Source organism: Rhagoletis zephyria, unplaced genomic scaffold (assembly GCF_001687245.7).
Source record: "Rhagoletis zephyria isolate East Lansing unplaced genomic scaffold, Rhagoletis_zephyria_1.1 Rzeph_scaffold_00107, whole genome shotgun sequence".
Classification (NCBI taxonomy): domain Eukaryota; kingdom Metazoa; phylum Arthropoda; class Insecta; order Diptera; family Tephritidae; genus Rhagoletis; species Rhagoletis zephyria.
Genome location: NW_016157191.1, coordinates 182,199 through 201,389, shown reverse-complemented (window position 1 = coordinate 201,389; position 19,191 = coordinate 182,199). Strand labels below are relative to the sequence as shown.

The 19,191-nt window shown below is 34.8% G+C and overlaps 1 protein-coding gene across 1 annotated transcript in view; it reads right to left on the bottom strand.

Annotated features, from left to right (window-relative positions):
* Positions 1 to 19,191, bottom strand: part of LOC108377453 (uncharacterized) — a 72,608-nt gene that overhangs the window by 46,733 nt on the left and 6,684 nt on the right. Inside the window, exon 3 of the mRNA XM_017633721.1 lies at positions 12,894 to 13,010. Within this exon, the coding sequence (XP_017489210.1) occupies positions 12,894 to 13,010 (117 nt within the window). The remainder of the gene's footprint in view (positions 1 to 12,893; positions 13,011 to 19,191) is intronic.

Here is a 19,191-nt window from a genome sequence, read left to right as displayed (position 1 = left end):
ACGAAATGCTCTACTTTCTCGAAATTATAACTGTTAAAAGTGACGTGGGTGCCAAGGCGCGAATGTGCTGATTGTTTGTTTGATGACAGGAGATACTTCGTCTTGTCCTCGTTTACCACCAGACCCATTCGCTTTGCTCCCTTGTCCAACTTGGAAAAGCCAGGACAGACTTCGCGGTTTTTCTTACCGATGATGCCAGTGTCATCGGCATAAGCCAGCAATTGTACGCTCTTGTAGTAAATTGTTCCTAAGCGGTTCAGTCCTGCAGATCTTATTATCTTCTCCAATATCAGATTAAAGAAGTCACATGAAAGAGAGTCGCCCTGTCTACAACGGGGTGGCGAACGGCAACAGAGCAGAGCAGAGTTTTTTTTTCATTGGGCAGGGTTTTAACGTGGCGGGATTCAAACCCAGCGCACGCGGGGTGTTACGCCCTCCCACTTTACCTCGCTCCAAACTAGTGTTCGGTCGCTACCCAGAGTATTCATGGATATAAATATCCGGACGTAGTTAGCTGCGATTCGAATCGTAAGCACACGAATCACTTCTGGCCACTCCCAGGTGAGTCAAAAGCTTTGCAGTACTGGGAAATGTACAAAACGTAGTGGCAAAAAACGAATATCTCAACTAAACCCTGATGAATTTTTTAAATGCATAGCTCTACATACCTGTATAATAAACCAAATAGCCGGACAAAATGTTAAATGATATACATATGTATGTATGTATAAATATGAGGTCGTATTGAAACTTTTGAGTACGCAGATTTTTTAGGATGGTATATTTATTTATGCTACATTTATTACTTAATTTTGTTTTGTCACACTTAAGAAGTAAACGTCTTGGCAGTTAACTCAACCGGTCTATAGTTTTATCAATAATCTCAGATTGGTTCTGTGATACAAAACTTTCGTTGGAAGCTTAGAAAAGACACAAACCTAAAGACAAAGTAATAAACAATTGAACTATAAACTTGTTTATAGTTTCCAATAAATTTTTGCTCATTGTCGACTGCAGCCAGGTTGTTACCCTTTTAAAATGGAAGTGCTTTGAAGTTAGAGATAATAACTTGATACAGAACCGGATGATCCACATATCCACTTTTTAAATCAATTTACTAATTATTTTGCTAGCGGTGGGAGTATAATTTGTTATACATTATATATATAGGAAAAACCTTGAAATTTAGGGGGGCCGAAATTATCAAGCAAGCATTTCTTGGTACTATTTTTGAATATCTAGGCAAAAATTTGGAAGTTAGGTGGGGGCCGGGTAAGGAAATTGGTAGCCACGCGATTTTAAAATCAAAAACAAACTCTTTTTGTCACACTAATATAATTCCAGAAAGAAACAAAACAAAGCTGAGCATTTTTCATTGTGTTGACAGGTGGCAACCTTCTTTAAATTTTATATTTGAAATATAGCTTTCTTTATTCATAATAAAATATTTGCTTTAACTTTTTAATTAAATTGATTCTAAGTTTCTAAGCATGTGCAATCCACTTCAAAAATATCTTGGAAATAAAGCTCTCTTAAAGCTTTCTTGTTTAATATCCACATTAATAACATAGTAAAAAAAATTACCCGCCTTAATATACTTGTACATACTTTCGATCTACCGTCCTTCCACTTAAAACAAAAAGTGGTTCCACTTAATGACGTAAATCCTATGATCCCATTAAACAATTTTAATACGAAGTAGGAAACCAAAAAGTAATGAGTGGTCAAATGAAAATGCGCCAAGTAATTTTTCATACAAAAAATTATTGCTCATTTGACCACTCATTCCTCTAGTATTTATCCATCAATTTTCTTCATTAGTAGCTTGAGTTTTTTCTAAGAGACTTGGCTTTAACAAAAATTAAAAACTTGTGTAAAAAACGATTTTTCGCACATCGTTCCTAGCATATTCAGATTCTACATAGATTTCTAAGAAAAAAGTCCATTAAACCATGGCTCTAAATAGAGTGAATTTCAAGCCTGCAAAGTTTTAAAAGAAGATGCGTTTCACCAGTGGTCGCACCACGGCAGGCAATGGCAAACCTCCGAATGTATTTCCATTTGCCGTTTGGAGGCAGCATCAAATTTTACAACAACATCAAGGCACACACCACAAATTGGATTAGAAGCTTGGCCAAACACTTGTGTAGGCGCTAAACCAGTATTATTATAAAAATAATAATTAGTATACATTACATATTATATTATAATCAGTTGTGCACAGCCAATTCAACCAATAATATTCTGAATAATATTAATGAAGGAGACGAATAAAATTTGGTTTTATAAAGTTCTTATAAGGCTCCACTTGTAGACTGTGCTCTTGAAAGAGTTTTGCGAGGCTCTGAATAAAGAGCAACTATTCTAAAAGGGTTTCATAAGGGTTTTCTTGAATACTTTCTTCTTTCTTCTTTGAAGAAAATCCTTACGTTTTTCTGTTCAAAGAGAAAAATTTCTATTCAAGGCTCTTCATAGACTTTTTGGATTTGGAATAATTCAGATCGAAGGTTAGTATTTTCAAGCTTTCCACGTTAACTCTTTTTGGATGTAATGATACAAATTAGTTTTATAAGTGTCTTTAGATTGACATCTGGCTGTAGCGCCAAATTTTTTTAGTTTTTGTGATATAAAAAAAAAAGTTGGAACATAACGATTTACGATTTGTAGATCTGAGAATTCCATCCCATATTCAAGGAACAGAAGGACCTTATTACTTAGTGTTGCTCGAAATGCAATCCAGAAAAATAGATAGGGAGTTATGGCTATGAGAATAGAAAGTAGAAAGAAGAGACCCCGTATTGAAAGAAAAAGTAATCTTAAGTCGAAATACATAATTATAAAAACCTTGTTAATTATGAACAAAGACTACGATTCGAAAAATAATTCTCTTGAAACAATATTAAAAAATTGCATACATATAACTAGCTTTTCAGCACCGTCTTGCAGTTCTTTAAATAAAATATAGATTTTAAGAATTAGTTTTTCATACCAAGAACAAGTTTTTTATAAAAAAAAATATTCGTAACCCTTTAGTAAATATTAATCTACTAATATCAACTTTGTACTAATTAAAGCTAGTTTCTTCGAAAATTTTGTATGCTCAAAATTGACTTTAGAGCTTTGGTCTAATGTACCTTTTTCATACAATTTTATGTAAATAGAATCCGAATCTGTTAGGAATGACGTAGAAAAAAATGACTTGCCCTAATATGCATACATATATTTCAATTTAAGACGGCACCTATACATATATATGTACGTGCATAAATATATTTTAATTTTGCAGTCACATTCATACAAATACATACATAGATATTTTTGTGTACGTAAATATTTTACGGAAAAAGCAATAGCGGCCACCCCGCAACACATGGCATTATATTGGTAACTAAAATTCCTGTGCGCCATTTGTGATAAGTTAACTGCAAGTAGCAAAATATATCATAAAATAATTCTGCCAACATATTTTCATATCAATATTTTTCTTTCATTTTTTGCTTAGCAATTGCCGCAATTGTCTTCTTATTCTTGTTGCTGCTCGAACCATCAGCGACTTGCTGTCAGTCATCATCATCAGCGGCATATAAAATTTCATTTTCGTTTCGTTTGTTATTTGTTTGCCACTGCATATGTACATACACTTGTACGTAAATGCCGAAATTTATTTAGAGTAGCAAAATGCTCTGCTTCAACCTACACATTTTTCTCGCAAGAAAACAAAAAGTCGAATTAAAATTCCATGGTTGCGCTGACAAAAATTTGCGTGGTTTTCAGCTTTCGTATTACATTGTCATCGGATTCTGTCAACTGTGAAGTTTCAAGTCTCTAGGTCATCGCGAATTCGGTGGTTTTTAAAATAAAAAAACTTAGTATTTTTATTGAGCTTTGTACCACGATTGTTTATTAGGAAAAATTGAAAAAGCAACAAAGTCTAAGCGGTAGAAGTTATAGCAGCTATTTCGGAGATCACCACATCTCCTCATCAGACTTCTTTTTTCTAGACTTCAGCAGGGATCGAACCTGCGAACTGGATGTTCAAAGTCAGAAGCGTTAACCACTGAGCTATGTACATCCCGTAAACTCTTGTTGCTAATTCATTTTTCCTTATTCAACCAACTACTATCAAGTGCAGCTGATTTGCCGCTATTTAAACTCGACAACGTGGTTGTTGTTGTCAATTCTATACATCCATTTGCTTATTCGCTTTTTTGTATAGTTTCAGGCAGGCTCCTCCTAAACTATGTGTTTGTCAATGTTATTGTGGCTTATTAAAATCATATTTAATATTTTTTTCTATTTTAATTTAATTTCCTTTACATTTTTTGGATTTTTTTTTTAAAGAAAAATAATTTTTTTATTTCATAACATTTTTTAGAAAACTTATTGCTAAAAGACAAACAGAACAACGCTTCTCATTAGCAAAACTTTCAATTAACAAATGTTCATAGCAAGCGATGGTTTTCAAAAAAAGATCTTACTGATTGCAAGTTATTTTAATAAGAAACAAGAAATCATGAGATAAAAAAATAATGGTATGTAGAAGCCTTTTGTTTTGATGAGGGAATGTTAAACGTTGATGTTTTTTACGAGGTAAGTTAAATAGTATTCTTTTAACTTCTTATTTTAGAAATATTAGGGAGCATATAGAGCTCTAACCGCCAAAATAACGCAAGTGAAATTTTTTTCAACATTTTATTTTTGATGCAGAAATAATCCTAGAGTATCTAGATGCGTTTCTGCATCAAAAATTAAATTTGGAAAAAAATCTCGCTTACGTTATTTCGGCGGTTAGGGCTCGATATTTCCGCTATTACTAAAGCTGTCCTCATTAGCATCAACAAATCAGTTAAGAGCTGTATTACAACAATTAATGCTGTCCTGACTGACATGATTAAGATAATCTTCTGAGTAAGAGCATTAAAATGTTCAATAAATGTAGTTCTATAACATTCGATATAGCACATTAAAGTGCATCTGTAACAGTTGATAGCGTAGACGCAAAACCACATTGCAACTATAAGAATATTTGATTAGAAGAGTAGAAACTGACATTTAAAAAAACCTTTTAAGAGGGTTATGGTCAGTGTGTTGAAGATACACATACATATGCACACATTTATATGTTAGTATTAATATTCTTATAGAATAAAGTACGAGTATTGGCAAAATCCAGTTGCAGTCTAGTACATTCATCACTTATTCAATCGAGTGTATCGAACAACAATTTATTGAAATATGTTTCTTACACATATGTACATATATAGGCAAACAATAATAAAAGAAAATAAAGATAGTACAAAACAATGCAGCGTTAGAAAGTAATAACGCATAGCAAGAACTAAGAAATGAAGGTATTGTGCACGAATGTACATCTACGTACATATGGTCGATATTTTTGCAAAACCGCCTATCGATAAATTTCCAAACCGCCACTCAGGCGTACCAAATCTCATTTTTGCCACAGCACCGATTTAGGCGGTTTTGCAAAACATCGACGATATGGTTACGTTGTTGAAAACATATACATATACAACGTAGAGAAGGCTTTGGGGGAATTAGAGAGAAATTCATATGCATGCTCTGCCAAACGTATAAGCTCGTCCGCGTGGGCGACATATGTATATTGAAGAAAATTAAACTTTGAGACCGTGGAGTTGAGAGTGCGTTTTGCAAGTTTGAAGTGGTTACAAATTACCATTGAATTTTGGCAACTTTTTCCAGACGCTAGTCTATATTTTTCTCCATATAAAAAATTTTCTACTTTATCCTAATTAGAGAGCTTTTTGACACCCTTCAATTACCTTCAAATGAGATTATAGCTGATTGAATTTCAACATTGGAACATCTTTTTTTAAGTTTAATTTGCGTACATATATGGAAATAGAAATTCGCGATGAATGGCCTCTTAATCTTAATACTAAGGGCTATTTCATATTTTGAACAAAAAAGATAGTCGATTTTTTAACCAGTCTAATGTAGATACATATGTATGTATGCATGTAGTATATGCAGTCTGAGATGTTTACTGACTTGCAGTCCTTTGTATACGAATACTATTATATATACTAAAATCTATATTTAAAAACTGAAATATATTTTGCCCACACATATTGGTATTGATGTTGTCTATATTGCTATTCATTTTCGGTATAAAAAACTTTCCGCTTCGCACTCAAGTAATAATAGATATGCGATTGTAAGTGGGTATATCGCCATATAAATAAATTATGATTTTAAGTCGGAATACAATGGACTACAAGAAATAATCACATGCATAGATACGAACATACATGTAAAAACAGAAATACCCTGTAAGAAAAGATTTCTGTTCCTGTTTACATTCTGTAGTTAGTTTAAAGTTATCTAAAAAAAATGAGCTTTTCTGTACATACAACAACGGCATAGGTTCTTAATTGCTGCCGGCGGTTATGCTGAGCAGTTACAAGAAACCAGAATTTGCAGAACTTATAGTCGGGAAAAGCCTCGAACACTAAATTGCTCCCAACTGAGAGCGGTTACAGAATTAGCAAAAAGCTTCTCCTCCCGAATGGGCTGTGCTCACCGCTACTTTACGCAACTCCGATAAAGGCATCCTCGCTGTCGATAAAGGCTTACAAAAGCATGAGTTCATTGGTATATAGACCTTTACAGGTATACAGAAGTGTCCTCCGAGTTACCAGCTTTAAACAACAACGGACAATGCGCCATTCGTATATAATACTTTGTTTGAAAAATTAGTTTTGAGCATCGCCCTATATGAAGCGGTCCCAGTGTGCTTTGTATGAACTTAGATTAGGTTGGTGTGACAGTCGGTTCAAATAACCAACTCACATAGACTGCTTTTACACAGTTCAAGTATTGAATTCATTTCTGCTCGCATGTGGAAGAGAGGGGGTGAGAAGAAAATGGACGATTACACATGCGTCTGTACCATCAAGTCGTTTCAACTTTCTTGCTTTGCTTTTGGCATTTTCGTTGCTTCCTATTTAAAGAACCAAAAACTTGAATTCAACAGAATTGAAACGTGTAAAAGCAAATAGAAAACACAAAAGAGAATGAGCAAGAATTGCTTTAAAGTACTTGAATCATGTAAATCGGGTGTTAGAACTAGCAGGTCCATTGAGAAACACGGGTATAATTCCATAGTGAGTTAAAGAAGTGCGTGCCTAAAAAGCTTGTCCACTCTTGGCCAAAGATGGGCAGCTGCAGAAGAAGAGCTCGACTTTTTCTTCCTCTTCCTCATTTCTGAAACTTCTGAAGTGCTTGTGACAGAATATTCCTCTTGGTCTAAAAAGAGTGCCTACCAAATAGTCAATTACCGGTTACTCAGGCCGTGACAATCGCAATATACCCTTTTGAGAGGCTGAGCAACACTTTCGTCCTTTTCATATCTATTTGTGGCTATAGTAGCTTGGTTGTTCTACAAGTGACCTCCTCTAGCAATGACCTGTTGGCTTCTTTAATCACGATATTTCTAATACCTACTTGCAGGTTACCATAGGTATCCCAGTTTTACCTCGGGACCCATATGAGGCTAACCTAGAATACGGCGCTAATATCGCTTAGAGCAGCGAGGCATTCCTGTGTAACCTTTGTTCCTAGCATTACCCCGTTAATTGATTTAATGGCCGATTAGTTCTTTAGAGAAAACACTCTGTATGTAGCCTTTATGCATGTTATTGGTGTTTGCCATTCTCTTCTTGACGGGATGCCCATATCAAAGAGCCTATTGATGATGTGCTTAGGAGCGAAGTAGTCAACTTCTTGGTTATAATTACCCAGAGTATGAAGTATAGAAACGTAGCCGGACCGACGATCTGTCCGTAGCACTTTTAGGTAACTTGCCTCTTGTGCTGATGGCCACCATACAAGTATTCCATACTAGCAGCCCCGATGAACTTCGTCCCGCCCCAAATTTTTTTTTTTATCAAAACGTGCTCATCCAACATTTTCACCAACAACACGAATCTATTAAGGTTATGGTGTGGTGGTCATCAGAGGGCATATTGCCATTGCGGTCTTAAATAACCTAACGAAAGTGTTATGCCCGTGAATAAGTTCTTGAAATTCTCCGATGATCTGACGGCTAATCGTACAACGAAATAAATTTAAGGAACTTTTTCCTCTTAACTTCGTGGTGTCAAGAATGATCCGGTTCGATTGTGAATCTGTCCTTGTAACTATATAGTGTAGTTGTTGGCAATTTCAAAATTGGTGAGTTTTGTTGTTCTACAGAAATCTTACATCAATAGACTTATTTCAGACGAAATATCTTAATTGTCTTATCAAGGAGCGCAATGGATCTTGTGGTTGATACAATGGAGGTCATTTGAGATTGACCCCTGCCCAGCTGAATCCTGCTGGCTCCGAATGAAGCTTTAACGCTAAGTATACTGGCAAATCACAACCATTCGTAACCCACAGAATTTCGACATACTCAGTGATTCAGCACGTCGATGTAATCGGTTATTCACGACATTTTTTATGACTTAACGATTTTTAGAAATAACTCGACTCCAGCGCCACTTGGCGGCTCTTCTGGACTTTACCGTTACCAAAACATATCTAGAGTATGAGCCAAACCGGATCATAAACACGATTTTCGATGCATATTTCGAATATATGCAAAACCGACTTCATCAATATCTATACCAAGTACATGTACTTTTCCAATGAACACTTCCAGATATATGCAGTATGAAAAATTCGGTTTGTATGGGAGGTGTCATGCCCGCCTTACATATAGATTTGTTTTAGCCTATAACCATCCTTGAGACGTCTGCAGTAGATGTCCAAAATAAAAAAGGCGGTTCAGCCGTTCTCGAGCTTTGCAAACTGGCCTGACCATTGAAGTACAAAGCCAATATATAATCGACCCATTTGTTTCCGACCACTTGTTTGCATATGTATGATTGGCCTTTCTAACTCTTTCCTCTATATCAGTTTCCTGCGTATTATGAGTCCTAGACACTTAACATTGTCCCTCAAAGGAATATTTACACCCTTAAAAATAAGTGGGGTGACTGTGGGTAGCCTGTATTATTTTGTAAAGGGAGCTGCTTCGGTTTCAGCGGCGTACGTTCCGAGTCCCCTAATCTGTGCCCAGTTTCTAAGCGCAGCCCTATTAGAGCGTAAAATATTTATTCGCGTATAACCTTTAATGGCAATTGTCAGATTGTCAGCGTAAGCAGTGACGTCACAGCCCCTTTCCCTAGGGACAGCAATAAGGAGTTTACTGCTGTGCAGATCTGTATGCTTATTTTATTGTTGCCAAGCCTATCGCTTATCTTATATCGATGAGTATGTGCCGATATTGAAACCATTGGAATTTTTGAGTCACATTTCTGATGTTCTTTTCTTTCTCTAACAAAAAACTTCTCTTTCCCTCGATTTCCCTTCGTACTGCTTAATAGTTCCTCGCGTAGCATCTGAGCTGAAGAGAGGCTTTATATAGTGCGTGTATCTATGCAACTGCTACACAGAACTCTTCGATCTACTAGAGGTCTCTGTAGATTAGAAGTGTAACTGTAACTCTGACCTTCCTCCAAAACTTTGGAGTATTAAACCTGCCTTAGCAGCTCACGTATTTACGGAGAAGTCAAAGCATAACTTATCCCCACAGACTTCTGTGTCCGACCAAGTGTCGTGTGGACACGAACCATTGGGGAGGTTAATCGAGTTGATAGCCAAATCAGACGATACTTGCCCAAATAGAATTAAAGACACTAGTCCTGTAGATTCCTTATTAACCCTGTTGGTGACCGATTACCGATTACCATATATTTAAGTTATATTTCTACTCTCTTCGTTATAATCAATCCAGCCGCGCTTGTCTTTAGCTTTCTGTTTTATGTTGCCAATTCTTATTGAAAGTTTCATCGTTCTTTTTGTCAAGCTAATTATTATTTTTATTTAAATTTATTTTCTTTCCAATTACCACATTTGGCACTTCTATATTTGGTAAGCCAACTATCTGTAACTAACGACGTAATTGGGTCGATACTGTTGTCATGGGCAATGTGTAAAAGCGCACAAAATTACGCTTTCGCTTTCTCTCCATCTACACGGCCTTGCAGCTTTATTTCTCGTTTGTTATTCGAATACTTGATATTTTTTTCTACTTATTGCTCGAATATTTTCAACATTTTCCTTATTTTGTGTACATGCGTCCTCATTTTGGTTTTGATTTATTTATTTGTTTTAACTATTTATCGCCGAGTAAAATTTTCTGTTAGCCTGTATTGCTTTTTTATAGATACAAGGTAAATAACAATGCAATAAACGCATCAATCATGTAGGGATTCCGGCACATATTTTTTTTTTTTTTGCATGTTCGAGTTTGTGCATTCGCATTTTTTCTTTATTTTTTATACAAAATTCGATTCCTGCACCACTTACGTCTCCCATTCGGCTTAGGCGCCTATTGTTGTGCTACATACTTACATACACATGTACATAGTAGTACATTCGCCTTGTTTATCCATTTCTATTGTCCTCATTTCTTCATTCGCTCGATTTGCCAGCAATATTTTATGTGTGTGTGTGTTTTTTGCCGATTATCGTATTATGCGAATCTGGTTTCTTTTATCAGCTTTTCTAAGCATCAATGTACTCGTAACTAGTGGCGCACAATATTTTCTGCGTGCTTTATCTTCATTTTCTTAGATTTATTTTACCTAAAAATTCTTTTTTGCGAGCTTGTCGATCCGTCATCGTCCATCCTCATTTCTAAAGTTTCTTACATTTGTTTATTTATGTACATATGTATATGTATGTATACACTTGCCAGCTGAAAACCCGTGACTGCAGTTATTGTGCAATTAAAATATTAAAAAGCGAGAAAATTATCTAAGCTTAGCGCTCAACGCGCTGGAGAAGGAGATAAAACAACTTTTTTCTTAATGCTGCACCCTCTCATGTTTTGTTATTAGTCTGTTGCTTGGGATTATCTATTTCCTTCCTTTGCATAGCCTCTGCGGTTAGCTTCGACAGCCCTCACTCTTCCCTCTTTCACTTGTTTTCACATAATTTTCATTTTAAGACCGTTAGGCTAGGCAGCCTCCGCACGCAGGCTCTTACGCAGCTTTTGAAGTGCCAAGCTGTTTGCTTATCGTTTTTGTTGTGCGGTTGAAGTGCATGCGTTCTCGATATGGCTGATAAGGCGCCAGAAAGTGGGGCTTAGGTTAGTGGTTTTGTGTTATAATTTATGTTGAGACAAGTAGTTGGCTAACGAATAATGCTTTTAATTTTAAGCGAAATTGTTTCACTTGCATCAGAAGCAACAAAGTAGTTCAAAGATGATTGTAGATATTATTTACTCGTATTACTAGTATTAAAATTTGGTTAAAAACAAATTCTCCCCCAGTTCCTTGAGTTTGCAAAAAAAATCCAATACCAGGAATGGTTATGACAATAAATTTAATAAAAAATATTTTTAATAATTAGTATCTTTATTTTTAAGCGCCTTCAAGGAAAGAACGAGGTTATCAGTTCGTCGGAGTTTTTTTTTGTGTACGTGAACCGATTTCGATATTACATTTTTTATCGAAAAGGTAGCTCAAGTTTAATCCCATAAGAATTTTGATCCGGTCATTTGATCACAAAGAAATTAACAGTACTCCTAAATTATTATACTTGCATTGAAGTCGGTTGTGATTTTTTGCTTAACAATTATTGCTATTTATTAATTGCTTAGAAAACAAAAATCATTATCTGATTTAACTTTGATCACGATAAAACAATTGAGAGGCAGTCTGACGTTTTTATTTAAAATTATTTTAAAATTCAAAGCCTAAACTCACACACACCAATTCTCATTTTCAATCTCAAACAACAACAATTGTGCACAATTTAATTTTTTTTCAATTTTTTTATGATTTCAAAATGCTTGAAAACGTCAGAAAAAATCATGGCTGTCAAAAAACATTCGAGTGAAACCAAATTTTTTATTTAGTTTCTAAGCAAAAAACAGAACTCCGGAAACGAATTTTATTTTCTGAGCGAAATATATATAAGACTAAAAAAATGTTATTATTTTCGAGCGAAAAAATCAAGAAATACATTTTCTTTTAATCGAAAACGAACTTTTTTGCGCGAAACCAAATTTAAGAAGAATATTTAAATTTCTAAACAAAAAATAAAATTTAAGAAAGGAATTATGTTTTCTGAGCGAAAATTAAGACTAAAAAAATTGCAGTAATTCCGAACCAGAAAGTAAAAACAAAGAAACAAATTTCGATTTCAGGGCGAAAGAAAATTCAAAAAAAAATCTTGCGTTCGTACCACCACTTAAAAAATTAGGTAGAATTTTGTAAATTAATAAAGTAAATATTTATATATTTAATTATAGTTCCCACTGAAACTAAAACTATATAAATAAAATATTCAAACTTTTTTTTATAAAAAATATTAAAAAAAGATTTCAAGTCACGCCGTCAGAGATCAGCGCGAAATTTAAGGCTTTAAGATTTGCACACTACGTTTTTTTATTTTAACACGTAAAAAAAGTTGAAAAGTTTCACTGTAGCGCCCCTGCCAGAAGTTTTAATAAAAAAGCTTTGACCAGAAATGGATTTCTAATACCAAAAAATGCCTTGTAGGTTGTTTTTATACAAAATTTAAGCACTTCTTTGCGACACTACGGCAAAATACTAAGAAAAAGAAACTTATTTTCGCAATTTGGCAAACTACAAATTGAGTTTAGACGTAGAATCTTCCTATGCCATACGCGTTTAGTTAACAAAAACTTACCCGCCATAATTTACATACAATGTTAGTATGTATCACCGTCACAAATCCCACTTGAAAATCATATTTGAGGTAACTAAGCTGCATATTATTTTCATTTCACATACCACCTATATGCAAAAGTTTACTTAAAAAACTACTCTTACCTTTTTACTCGAATGCTGATAGTATTTCCTTGGATGCAATGCACACATGTATCGATCCACAGCCATGCAAACCAATATGACTGCACTTTGTTGTGATAGCGCACCGCGCAGGAGAGCCTGTAAAGGAAAATTTAAGTTTATAATTTTCAAAGTATTAAGTTGATCTGAATTTAAATGGAAAATGATTTTTTATTTTCTGTCAATTTCCATATAAAAATCAAAAAATTAAAATAATTTTTCGCTTAAATTGCTTTTGTGAAACCGGCAGTTAGATAGGTGAAAACCTAATTGAAAAAATATTTCTAAATCAAAGATTTCAGGAATATCAAAATCATATCATAATACGTCAAGCTCCTACCCTGTCGGAAACACCAACAACGAAAATGAGGATTTCTTACAAACCTTCTGTTTGACACCTACATTGTTTTTCTTAACACTTTTCTTGAACTAAATTATCAAATAGTGCGAAATCCCCCCCAAAAATATATTTTAACAAAATGATTTTTTCATACAGCTGGAAACCCGCCTCAAAAATATTTTCGAACTGCAACCCTTTTAAACCCCTTTAGTTGAATACCCATATTATAATATTTAATTTATCTTAGCAATTTAATTACATAAATACCATTTTGCAAACATGTGGCAACCCTCCTTAGAAATATTTTCGACCGTAAACTTTTTAAACCTATTTAGTTTGATACCCATATTTTAATATTTAATCTTTCATACTATTTAAATTAAATAAACTTTTTAAAGACTGCAACCTGCCCCAAAAATATTTTCGACCAAAAATGTAATTCATCGTATCAATTAAATTAAAATCATTTTTCAAACAAGTAGCAACCATCTTAAAAAATATTTTCGAGTAGTTTAATACTCGTAATGTAGTATTCAATTTTTCTTAACAATTTAATTATACATATAACATTCTTCAAACAGGTGGCAAACTGCCGCAAAAATATTTTTGGCTCTAAGTCTTCTTAAGCCTCTTAAGTTGAATAGCCATAATGCGATTTTTAACTTATTTTATAAATTGAGTTAAAAACAAATTTTCAAAACAGGTGGCAAACTACTGAACAAACGAACTTAAAATTCAAACATATATAGATATAGGATATTTTCCAACTGACGGGACTGATTGTAATTTCATATAAAACCCATTTCGCAGCAAGTAGTTTTTACATGATGCGCGCAAAAGAACAGTTTTATTATACATATCGATAGACTAATACCTCGCGCTATCACTCCACAAAATTGCTATACTAAATATGTGCCATAGTTCTAATTTATTTAGTACCTATGTATAGTTTTGATTTTAGTTCATTTTGAGCGTGTAGAAATTGTATCGTCATTTATTCATAGCGCTTGCCACCATAAAAGCGTTTGCAACAAAATTCTAAGTGTGCAGTACATATTTTAGCTGTGCGCGCAAGCAATTAACAATTTCGCAGTGAAATTCAAGCGAGATACATTAACAACGTATGCTGCGTGTGTAAAACAAACAGGTGTAAAATGTGGCTGGAAATAAATTTTTAAAGCCACTGCCGCGAAATTTCATTGTTTATGTAGCCATGCAGCAGCAACTCGTTGCTTAGCCAAAATGTAATACGTGAAATGCGAAATTGTGTATGCAAGTATATATATGTATATACAAACGCACTACATATGTGCGATTTGTAAGTATGTGTTTGCGTGGAAACTCGTTTTTATTTGCTTCACAAAATTGCTTCATTAAATGCAGAACATTTGAAATTTTTTATTTTAATTTTATATTCTATCGCAATTTAATGTCTTCTACTCCAATGACAAATTTGCATATAAGTATATGTGCAGTGTTGTATTTTCGCTTGATTGCATGCGTTTAGTTGCAAGCTTTGATACTTCTGTCGGTAGTATATCTATATATTTCAAATGAGTTTATTTTGTATGCCGCTTCGAAACGCAGTATGTTTGTTGGGGTGTATGCATTCAATTTGTGCATGAGTTTTAATTATATATGTAGGTATGTTATGTATACATTCGTATATGTGGTTGAGATTGCATGTGTTTAGCTAGACTTGATTGCTTTTACCCTCTTCCAGCTACTTAAACTTCGAGAATTGTTGTGGGCGCATTAACGTTAGCCACAATGATAAATTTACAGCTTGCAGTACAAAAGCCACCATTAATTATATCCTTAGAGTAGGCGGAAATTCGGTGATTAATTCGATTGAAATTAAATTGCAAATTGTTGGAGAAAAGGCGACCCGCAGAGGCATACTACTATGTACACACGTATGTACATTGTTAGTACTCGTATTGTAGTTACTCATACGCCCTGTGCAACATGCCTACTGGGGTTGATAGTTGTACATTAGGGTGGCCCAAAAACAGTAACGTCGGAATTGTAATGCTCAAACCTCTTGGAGTGTTTTATATCGAAAAAAAGTATACCCCAATTTTTTATTTTGAAATCAAAAAATATTTAGAGGTCGCTTAAAGCGCTCAAAATTTTCCATATATTTTTATATGGAAAAATAAAATTTTTCGTAGAAATGGTATGGAATTCTTGAAAATCAATATTTTTCGATCGGAAAACTCTGGTTCTCTTCGGGAGATTTTCAGTAATAATACCCAATTGTTTATGTAAACAATTTTTAATACTAACGATTTTTGATTTGGTCGTCCCATTGCATTTTTTGGGTTCTTTGTGGGTTTTTGGCGGACCTATAAATTAGAGTTGCGATGATTTTTAACTATTCTATACCATTTCTACGAAAAGTTGTTTTCTCCCCTTATAAAATACATGGACAACTTTTGGGCGCTTTCAGCGACTCCAAATATTTTTTGATATAAAATTAAAAAAATAAGGGTATATTTTTTCGGTATAGAACAATCCTAGGGGAGCATAAAAATTCCGACATTACTTTTTCACATGCATTTTTGGACCACCCTATTGTACATACAAACATATCTGCTAGATAATAGGAAAATTTGCTTGCATTTGTATTGAAATTCACATTAAATTACGTCGGTTGGGGTGCCACGAAGGAGGTGATATAATTTTTTATATGTATTTGCAAACTAATCTTGATTCAGTGTGAGAGTTGAATTTCTAACAGCCGCACTCAGAGTCGTTTTATGATTACTTAGAGTCAGTCATGGGCAGAGGGAGCTTTTAATCTGCATGCAACTATACAAAGCTTGAAGGAGCTTTGCCCGCGGGCAAGGCGCTGCCCATCACCGCTTAAGGTGTTCCTCAGTAACGATTTAAAAAAAATTCCCTCTCTGAGACAGTTAGTAATTCGTCAACGGCATTTAATGAACATTAAAGTTAAGTAAAGAAAAACCTTTACTTATCTTTTTATACCCGAGCGCACTTGTGCACAAGGGTATATTAATTTTGTTCACATAACGGTTGTTTGTAACAGCCAAAACGAATCGAGATAGATATACACAAATGTATACATAAATGCTCAGAATGAATAGAGAAAGCGATTAAGCCATGTCCGTCCGTGTACACGATAAATCGAGCAAAAATTTAGATATCTCAACGAAAGTTGGTATGTAGGTTTCCGTTAATCCAAGGTAGGTTGGTATTGAAAATGGGCGAAATCGGACTTTAACCACGCCCACTTCCCATATAACGGTAATTTCCAGAAATACGAAAACTGCGATATTTTAGTAACTACTGAAGATAATTCACTCAAAATTGATATTTACAATAATTTTTAGACGAAAAATAAGAATATTATAAATTTTTGGAAAATGGGCGTAGCCACGCCCACTTATGGTTACATGTGTATATCTTGGTAACCGCTGCACCAATTTCTTCCAAACTTGGCACAGCGGCCGACGTTGATACAGCATACTAAATGGCTGAAATTTTTAAAAATCGGACAATAACCACGCCCACATCCCATATAACTACGGTGACCATCCGTTCTGTTTTTTGCAGGACCGTACTGTTTTTCAAAGGTCGGTCCTGCGTAGTTTTGCAAACCTGAAAAACCTGAAAATGTACTGATTTTTTCCAAGTGTCCTGCATTTGTCCCGCATTTTATCGCTATTTTAAAATTATCGGACAATGGATGGATTTTTTAAAAAAAGTGTTTTTTGGTACTTTTCGTAGCTTTTCTTCAATATCTCATGAAATAATCTCCCAATCAACGTAAGCGACTTACAGCTCGAAGGGTATTGATGTGCCTCTTACCAAAATATACAATTTGTAGCGACTTCAATGAAAATTATTAGTGCTACAGGCGACCATTTGCATTTTGTCGTCAAAGTCGAAAAATTGAGATTTTCAATCAAATACGCAGTTTCATTTGATTATTTTTTAATTATTTTAAAATTCGATAAAGAAGATATATCATTACAGTCTGCACAAATTGAATACCAAAAAGTACCAAAAAACAAAAAAAGAAGGGTATTGTTTTCGTTTTGAACGACTCAAAATTTGCCTATAAAATAATCTATTTGTTTTTATACCCGAGCGCACTTGTGCACAAGGGAATATTAATTTTGTTCACATAACGGTTGTTTTTAACAGCCAAAACGAATCGAGATAGATATAGACAAATGCTCAGAATGATTAGAGAAATCGATTAAGCCATGTCTATCTGTCCGTCCGTCTGTCCGTGTCCGTCCGTCCGTGTAAACGATAACTCGAGCAAAAATTGAGATATCTCAACGAAATTTGGTATGTAGGTTTCCCTTAATCCAAGGTAGGTTGGTATTGAAAATGGGCGAAATCGGACTTTAACCACGCCCACTTCCCATATAACGGTAATTTCCAGAAATACGAAAACTGCGATATTTTAGTAACTACTGAAGATAATTCACTCAAAATTGATATTTACAATAATTTTTAGACGAAAAATAAGAATATTATAAATTTTTGGAAAATGGGCGTAGCCACGCCCACTTATGGTTACATGTGTATATCTTGGTAACCGCTGCACCAATTTCCAAACTTGGCACAGTTGTTGGCCTTTGTACAGCATACTAAATAGCTGAAAATTTAAAAAATCGGACAATAACCCCGCCCACATCCCATATAACGGTAATTTTCGGAAATACAAAATCTTCGATAAATCAATAAATAAAAGCCTAATTTATTCAAAATTGATGCTTGCAACAATTCTTTACCAAGAAATACGTTTATGGTAAAATTTTGGAACATGGGCGTGGCACCGCCCACTTATGATCACATATAGGTATATCGGTAACCGTTCTACCAATTTGTACCAAACTCGGTATTTTTATTGTACTTGCCACATAAAGGCAAAACGTTGAAAATTATTGAAATCGGACTAAAATTACGGCCGCTTTTCATATAACGGTAAATTTCAGAAATGCTTGAAACTGCAATATTTCGAAATTTAAGTGCGCTAATTTACTCAAAATTGATACACCCCGGCTTCCATCTAGCGGTAGCTTTCGGAAAGGTGAAAAAACATATATTTAATACTTGCGCCGGTTTTTAATGTTCGGCTCCACCCGAACTTAGACTTTCTTACTTGTTAACGATTGATTACGAATTTTATCGTTTATTTCCAATAAATTTAAATTTCGGTAACGTTGCTGTAACAGTGGTAATGGCCCAGTGGGCTGAGCACTTTCGTGCCATTCGAGTGATCCTAGTTCAATCCTTGGCAACGGATTTTTTTTTCTTTTTAAATTAAACTTTTTCCTTTAGTTTGTAAGTTTTCTTACTTAAACAAGTGAGAAAGTCTAAGTTCGGGCGGATTAGAGCTAATGTAATGAATGTTTCTGAGTGCTGCTGTAAGGTATGGTTTCCTCTACATAAATTCTCGTTCCATATGGGAAGGTATAAAAAATTACAATTTTTATTTTTTATTTTTTGTTTTATTAGCTGATTATGGCTGTATTCAATTATATACTTTATCGTATTAAAAGTTTGCAGTGATGTGGTTTCCAAGGCTCTAATGCGCCGACTGTTTCTTTGATGACATGAGATAATTCGTCTTGTCCTCGTTTACCCCCAGACCTATTAGCTTTGCTTCCTTATCCCACATGGAAAAGGCAGAACAGACTTCGCTGAAAGCATTTCAATTCCAAAGGCAGTGTGGGGCGGACACACTTACCACTTTGGTAAAGCCGAAACCTACCTAAAATCTCTGCCCTTCTTTGAGTCCACATTGAGCCCTTGCGAGTTCTACCCGCATTTAGGTATAAAGCCACAGCCCCCGCGATACTCACCGAATGGGCCGTACCGTACCTCATTGAATAGACTGGAGTAGTGCCCGCCAGCCAGACTTGCTCGACCAGCTCAACTCACGCGACTTACTAAACT